This window comes from Neolamprologus multifasciatus, chromosome 20, assembly GCF_963576455.1.
Source record: "Neolamprologus multifasciatus chromosome 20, fNeoMul1.2, whole genome shotgun sequence".
NCBI lineage: Eukaryota > Metazoa > Chordata > Actinopteri > Cichliformes > Cichlidae > Neolamprologus > Neolamprologus multifasciatus.
This window is the reverse complement of record NC_140458.1, coordinates 7392682-7400195: the sequence shown is the minus strand read 5'-3', so window position 1 is coordinate 7400195 and position 7514 is coordinate 7392682. Positions and strand designations below refer to the sequence as shown.

Genomic DNA, 7514 nt, shown 5'->3' with positions numbered 1-7514 from the left:
AATATATATATTTTTAAAGTTGTCATCATAATGCAGTGGCACACCCACTCGAGGCGAAAAAAAGAGGACAAAACAAACATGTTGAATCAGTAAACCTTTATTTATCAGTGCATGAACAAAATGCCATGACCAGATTATTATTATTTCTTTTGAGCCACTTTATATCATTTCCTCTCAGTTCCCTTCCCTTAAAAAAATAATGAAACAATTTAGAGAGGATTTTTTTTCCTGCATGAAGGCAAATATTTATACAGGTGCTGTACAATTTATAAACATTTACAACTACCATGATGTAAAACTAAAAGTTTTTTTTTTTATATATGTATATATATATGTATATATGTTGGAGCAATACAAGGCCACAGTATCATACATGGTAATGGCATGAACAGTAATTAATACAGTATCGCATCATAGTCACAATAAAGTGGACAATAAATTAAGCAGTGGTCTTACAGACCCACAGATGCATGTATTACTGCTTCACATCCTTATGGGTTGGTTTCAAGCAATAATTTGCTTGTGAACAGCAGTGTATAAACCACTAGGTGTCTCTACTCCACAGGAGAAACATTGGAACGATGCTACATTTTCATTTTAGAGCAGGGCAACATATCCCAATAACTTTTTTATTACACTGAATTTATTTAAAAAAATAAAGTTGACAAACCTTGATTGTAATTTCAAGCCAGACTCCTAAAGAAATGGTACTGCCAATTTCATGCACTATATGTTCAATTACCAAAGGGTGACATTTGGAGAATTCTTCAGGCATCTGGCCTATAATGGGGCATAATATTAATACTATACTACTTAAATCATGGGGGTCATGTACTCAAAATAATGATCAAAAATAGATATTTGTGTTGGAACCATCTGTTTTTGTGCCTATATTTATGGTTAACAAAAACACATATCTTCTAATGTTTTTAGTAAGTTAAAAGCCAGATGTCTCACTTCTTACAGTCAGCCTCTGTTAATTCAATTCATGTATAATATGAGTTGATATATGTGTAACCACTTTGTTAAATGAGATATGTTTCATTTTCAGTATAGTCGATGCTACAGTGATATTTAAAATACACAGGCCTACAAGTCAGCTTGTATACGTACACGCAGGCAGAGGACCTAAAATACAGAGCTGTGAACAGTCAGCAAGTTTATGAATCAGGCTTGAATGAAATTAGATGCATAAACTGCAGTCTTTGAATGTATTCTTTTAGATGGAGATGCTTATCTACACGTTCCATTTCCACGTGAAAAGTGAAATTATGTGTACTAACTGTTCTGTGTACATTTAATTTCAATAAATTACATTATGCTTTATTTTCATTAACACACATATAACAAACATTAGAACTATAACCACAAGTATCTGGTCTGCTGATTTATGCATATAAAGCTCCAGGGTAGTCTTTCCGTTCTCTGATATGCTAAGGGGATTCATGTCTTCGCATGTATGAATGCAGTCACGCAGACGATTCACGACTCTAGTCGGTCTCAAAAAACAAACCATAAAGGACTTACGAGACAGTTTCGCTTTTAAGACAGCGATCAGAGAAAATCACAAGTCTCAGTTTTTAAAACATCCATTTGTGACAGCAACAGTGAGTTAGTCTCACCTGGAAGAAAAGCTGTGAGTGCATGTGTATGCCTTTAAACCTTCAAACGTGACACACGTAATAAAAAAAAAATCCCAAAACAAACAAACAAAAAAAAATCTGGATCCTTCATCGTGGTGGGGAGGAGAGCAGTTTATCCCAAAAAGCCCACAAACAGTCTCACAGTGAGTGCAATTAGGAGCAGCTTCTTTATATTACCGGAGTCTCTGATTGGCACAAAATAGACGTCATTGTTACTTCCAGATACCACACTCAGAATCCATCTGTTGCACACATGCTTACACATCATTATACAGTACAAATTCTCATGTAGGTACAACGTGTGTCGGATCAGATATCAGCAGCTTGATGCAAACTGATGTAGGCAAACTGGTTGGAGAAAAAATAATAATAATCAGGAGCAATGAGAAGCTATGTTGCTGGTTGCACAGTGATCTGCTATGTCAGACATGTCTGAAAAAAAATAATCCTTCAATTCTGAATTCATGTTTGTGGCTCAGCGTTTTCTTTATATATGCAGAGTCCTGGCAGGGTTTCAGATATCTGCATATGTGGTGTCCACTCGGGACTGGATCTTGGCAGAACTGGGAACTTTCCACGGGCCCGGGGTGATGGGGCCCTTCTTGCTGGTAGTGTTCCCATTGCAGCTGGGGTCTGGGATGCTACTGTTTGAACCTCGTGGGTCCTTTTTATTCACTTCTTCAGTTGAACCGTGGTACTTGCCATCTCGATGTTCCTTGTCCCGTTTGTCTCTTCCGGTCTTTCGGCTCAGTGTGCCACCATCAGCGTCTGACCCCACCCTCTCCCTGTATGCTTGGGAGTTGGATTTTTGGGCCAGTGCCTCTTGCTCAGCCCTCTTTGCCTTTCTGTAGTAATCAGTGGTTCCCCAGGTTTTGTCTCCACTCTCTGTAGCTCCTCTTTCCTGCCAGTAAGCTGAATCAGTCTGCTTGTACCTCAGGTCCTTCTCTTCTCCAGAGGCAATATTGGGCTTTTGGCCAGCTGGGCGCCTGGGGCTGTGAGGCTCCTCCAGGTTGCTCAAAGGCACGGCAGGGTCACGTTCCCACTTGGAGCCTCTCTGTCCCTGGGCTTTTCTGTCCTTGCTCATGTCCTCCAGGGATCCGCTGTGGCCTTGGTCTGTTTTTCGAGGGCTCTGGGAGCGATCTACGTGCTCCCTTTGGCCTTCAGTGGCTCTTTTGGGGCTACCACTTGCGGAGTCGCTCCTGCTTGTTTTATTGGTCTGGGTGCTTGGGCTGGTGGTGCGCTTATGGTTAGGGTCAGAGATCTGCTGTCCTCTTGGTTTGTTAGCCTGCCTACCATGCTCCCTCGCAGCACCAGGGGACCCACGTTCTATGCCGTCACCCCCAGGGAACTCATCAGGGGCAGATATTTTGGGTGAGGATGGGGAAAGTTCAGAGGTAGAGAGGGAGACAGAGGATGGAGAAGCTGGAGATGACTGCCCGTCAGATACAGAGAATCTGGGAAAGCTTGAGGTTGGAATGGTTACTTTGTCCTTTGAACCTACGAAGCAAGCAGCAGATAGTAAGAAAAAAAAGTTTGAGCTAAGCAAAAAAAAACTGCCATGTGAAAGCAAAGAAACTGCAGAAGCTAAAAAAAAAAATCATGACGAGATATTTTCGCACATTCAACAAAGATTAAAGATGATTAAATAAGTCATACAATAGAAGCGCGATATGCTCAGTTTTTGGAAAAAAAGATTTTTTCCGTCTACCACACTTTCTGTAATAGTCCTTTGTAATAGCCCCCTCTAATATATTTGCCTTGTTTGAGATGTGTATCAGCTGACGACGTAGCTATCAATGAAAAGGTGCTAGAGTTCACTCAGCACTGACGTTTCAATTTTCCCCAGAGCTGATAAGAACTGCACAGCTGTAGTTGAGAGCAGATATATGCAGCAGAAAAAAAAACAGAGAGAGAAAAGGGAGCGTGATGGACTTAGAGGTGCTGAAATGAGCTTTTGGATTTCTAAGAGCAACAACTCAGAGAAATTCATTCAAATAATTTGGTCTTCGGATTGAAAGATTGATGCCAGTGAATAAACACAGATCCTTTTTACCACTTTTCCACTCGCTGATCAATATCTGGCTAAGAACCTCCCTCCAGGCCTCCATCTTCACTCAAACTAAGGACGCAGTGAGTGTTCAGTGGCATCTTGTTTTGTAATACCCTTAAAAAATAACCCGTGGGGCTCAGAAGCCTTCCAATGCTCCTGCAGGCCTGTTTGTTCTTCTAGGACTCACTGCTTTAATTCAGCCCTCTGGATAGTCTGGTTATGCTGTAATACATTAGGTGATTACTGAGCTACAACGAACTGATCTATTCAGGCTGATCATGGGGGATGACATAGTGGATAGAGAATAACACTTTAATTTGGGAGTTAAATCACTCTGAAAGGAGAGTTCTAAGACAAAAGTAGGTGGAGTACAAGGATTACCAATGTTATTAGGGACAGACCAAGAAAAGCAGTGAGGCCTTTAGTGATGCTCTGGTTTCATGTAGAAGCACAGGGTGGAAGAAGAGTTCAGACCTATAGAAGGAAGAGATAAAAGTAGAAATAGACAGCCGTGCTAGAGCAGAAAACAGAGAAAGCAAGGCAGATAAAGGCAGATCCAAATAGCAGTAGTAAAACAGAATGAGAAGAGAGAAAAGTCAAGAAAGCTTGCAACACATGCATGAGAAAAAGGAAACTCGGCACCCTGCTATCTAGCATATCCATACAAAAGCTTCTCTATATGTATGACTAATAAGCTATTAAGTAGATCTATATGCAGCGGCGACAACATGCACGCAGTGCTCTGCAATAACTCACTGTGATCCGGGACCAAGCCCTGGCCAGGTCGGAGAAGTAGATGAACTTTATTGCCTCCTGCTTGGATCAGCTCAATTGCCCGAGTGTGTGTAATGCCCTGTGTGGCCTCGCCATTGATCTCCACTATTTGATCTCCAACCTGACAAATAATAATAAAAAAAAAAATCTATTAACATTAACTTTTCCACAGCTAGGGCTCATTTTGCCCGAGGTACAGTGCTCTGTGAGAAACTCAATAAAGCTTTGATTAGGAACTACTGCACTTCAATAAAGCGGACAAAGAAAACATACATGTATCCTGCCATCTTTAAGAGCGGGTCCCTCCTCGGCCAGTCGAAGAATGAACAGCCCCATGTTATACTCTTTCCCTCCTCTCAGGCTGAAGCCGAAGCCTCTCTGGCTGCGTTCCAGCTCCACCACAAAGCAGCCCTGTTGTTCACAAGAAAGATTGCGAGCTTTTAAGACTGAAGCAAGTGATGCAAAATCATTCCTGAGGTGGGAATGAATCTGGAAAATCTATTACTTGGTTGATATACATCACGATCAAGAGTTTCTGGGGATCAATTGACACCAGGGCAGAATGACGAGATTACAAACATAAAATACTACAACTGGGGAAATATAAACATCAAGCATCGGCCTCACCTGCTTAGAGCCCGATGGAATGAGAGTTCCTGTCCCATCTCTTGGTGAAAGATGATTCTTAGCCTCGGAGTCACCATTCCTACCCCAGAGAAGATGCATTACAGTGTAATTTACTATAATATGACACTAAATATTTACTATATTTAGAAAACAATATTTCAAAGACATGAAATAGACGTCGTTTATTATGAAAATTTGAGTCAGTAAACAGTTATTCTGACGAGGTAGACTGTGACATGTTATGCGCAATATTCCTACCAAATATAACAAGAAGCAACTATGGTGGCAGTTTAAAAGTGAGGGAAACACAGCCCTTTGTATAACCCGGGTAAACTAGACGAGTATTAGCTGTTTGCTAATCCACTGGCATTTATAAAGGCCAATAAATGAAAACTAAAAAAGAAAAGAAGAAACACCCTTTAACCATCTTATGAGTGTTGACATTGCGCGTCTATCAGAGGGCACTCTGGCAACCAACATGCTTGAAATGCCACAAACACAACTGATCCAAGCAAACTGGGCAGAGCATAAACGAGTAAATGGTTTGGCTCAGGTGGCAGAGCAGGTCAGCCACTAATCAGAAGGTTGGTGGTTCGATCCCAGGCTGCCTCCTGGCTGCATGCCAAATATCCTTGGGCAAGATACTAACCCCATGTTTGCCTACTGGTGGTCAGAGGGCCCGGTGGCGCCTGTGTCCGGCAGCCTCGCCTCAGTGCGCCCCAGGGCAGCTGTGGCTACAATGTAGCTTGCCATCGCCAGTGTGTGAATGGGTGGATGACTGAATGTAGTGTAACGTGCTTTGGGGTCCTCAAGGACTAGAAAAGCGCTATAATGCAGGCCATTTACCATTTAAATAAATAACAAATATCAGGGGAATCTGTTTATGCCTCATGTGTCTGAAAGGAAAAAAAGAATCGATCGAAAATATATCAGAATATCAGGATTTTAAATTGCTAAAAATCACACACACATATACACGGACACACTAAAATATCAACATTGGCCTCAAAAATCTAATTCTAATGAAAACCCATAAAATGCATGTGTTCGGTGCTCTCGTACATGTACCACGCCTGTACCACCAGCTTATTCAAATGTAATATTAGTAACAATGTTTTTATGCATATCCCATTTTAAATATAGAATCAGAGAGCAAAAACATAAAAGGAGAAAAGGAGTCTAATTCTGTTCCCTCTCTGCTGTGTCCAGTGTGAGATCCACACATTGCTCCTCCTTCATTACAGCAGCGTGAGCCTCTTTTTGTTGGCTTCATTATGCACCACGCGGAGAAATGTAAATTCTTCAAAGAACCATGTTGCTTTTACATTTCAGCGATAGATAAGGGGGCATACTTTAATGCTTCGCAGAGCTCATTACAATGCCTTTGTGAGAACTTCGCTGTGCTGACGCACTATATAAAGAGCGTAGGAATTCTTACCAGCTCTAGCTTTCAGAAGAGTTTGCACACTTTATGCCACCGAGCTGAGAGCTTCAGCTTATATCTGAGCCTAGTGTGACCCAAGGCATGTTGGTGATTAAGCGGAGAGGAAGAGGCTGAGGACCGGACGGGGGGCTAAATGTGGAGAATATGAATGCATGCTGATGGGCAGTGAGCGGACGTGGGCGAGAAATGATGGTGGCAAATTTCTGTGGCAGTGGGATTAAAAAGTCTGTCACAGGTGGCCTTGTTTAAAAAGAAAGATCAAAGGGGAAGCAAGACTCCCTATTAATCTGTCTCTTTTCCTTTGCTTCACCATCCAAAGGGTGACCATAGGGGGATTTTCTGTCTTTTTGGATAACAAGGAGTGTGTGAGGCACAAGAGATAGTAATGGGCCACATTGCAGCACAAAACCGAAGGCGCTTTGAGAGGATTGGGGCTAATTTATGGTTCAAATGGCAGAACCTGTATTAGATTGTCTCCAGTGGACTTAGTATTTCAAAGGGGAATACTGGCAAGCCTGTGTGGATGCTCGAGCTTGTGTGGGAGTATGCGTGTATAATCGTTTACCTGTCTTGGTAGCTGGGAGGCTGTTGGCCTACAGCTCTGTGTTGTGCCGAAGGGCTCTGCTTGGCTGAATTTGTTCCAGACGGAGGAGCGCTGTCTGTAAAAGTAAAGGTGTGCCAAGATTCCTCATGATCTTATTCCCGGAAAATACAGTTAAAAAACAAAGCAAACAATGACAAAAGAACAGTGCGGCAGCACTGTGACTTGGTCTGTGTCAACTCACCATCTTCAGGCACAACAGTAAGAGTGACAATGTTTCCAGCATCCTTGATGAGTTGAACAATATCGTTGTGTGAAAGCTCCATGATGGAGCGGCCGTTGACAGCAGAAATACGGTCTCCCACCTTCATTTGACCTATACGGTCTGTAGGGCTGCCTTCAATAATACGACCAATTTTGTGAGGTATAACTGGA

General features: G+C 42.1%; 1 protein-coding gene across 4 annotated transcripts in view; it reads right to left on the bottom strand.

Annotated features, from left to right (window-relative positions):
- Positions 1-81: 81 nt before the first annotated feature.
- magi3a (membrane associated guanylate kinase, WW and PDZ domain containing 3a) overlaps positions 82-7514 on the bottom strand; it is a 113144-nt gene continuing 105711 nt past the window's right edge. The window contains exons 16-22 of one of the 4 annotated variants that reach the window (XM_085144757.1): positions 7324-7509; positions 7104-7197; positions 5095-5173; positions 4741-4878; positions 4450-4588; positions 4075-4167; positions 3024-3140 (exon numbers count right to left, since the gene is read on the bottom strand). In XM_085144757.1, coding sequence (XP_085000883.1) covers positions 4115-4167; positions 4450-4588; positions 4741-4878; positions 5095-5173; positions 7104-7197; positions 7324-7509 — 689 coding nt within the window. In that variant the 3' untranslated portion in view covers positions 3024-3140; positions 4075-4114. Of the gene's footprint in view, positions 3141-3519; positions 4168-4449; positions 4589-4740; positions 4879-5094; positions 5174-7103; positions 7198-7323; positions 7510-7514 lie in introns of those variants that run through there. The other 3 variants (XM_085144758.1, XM_085144755.1, XM_085144756.1) reach the window with 3 other exon arrangements.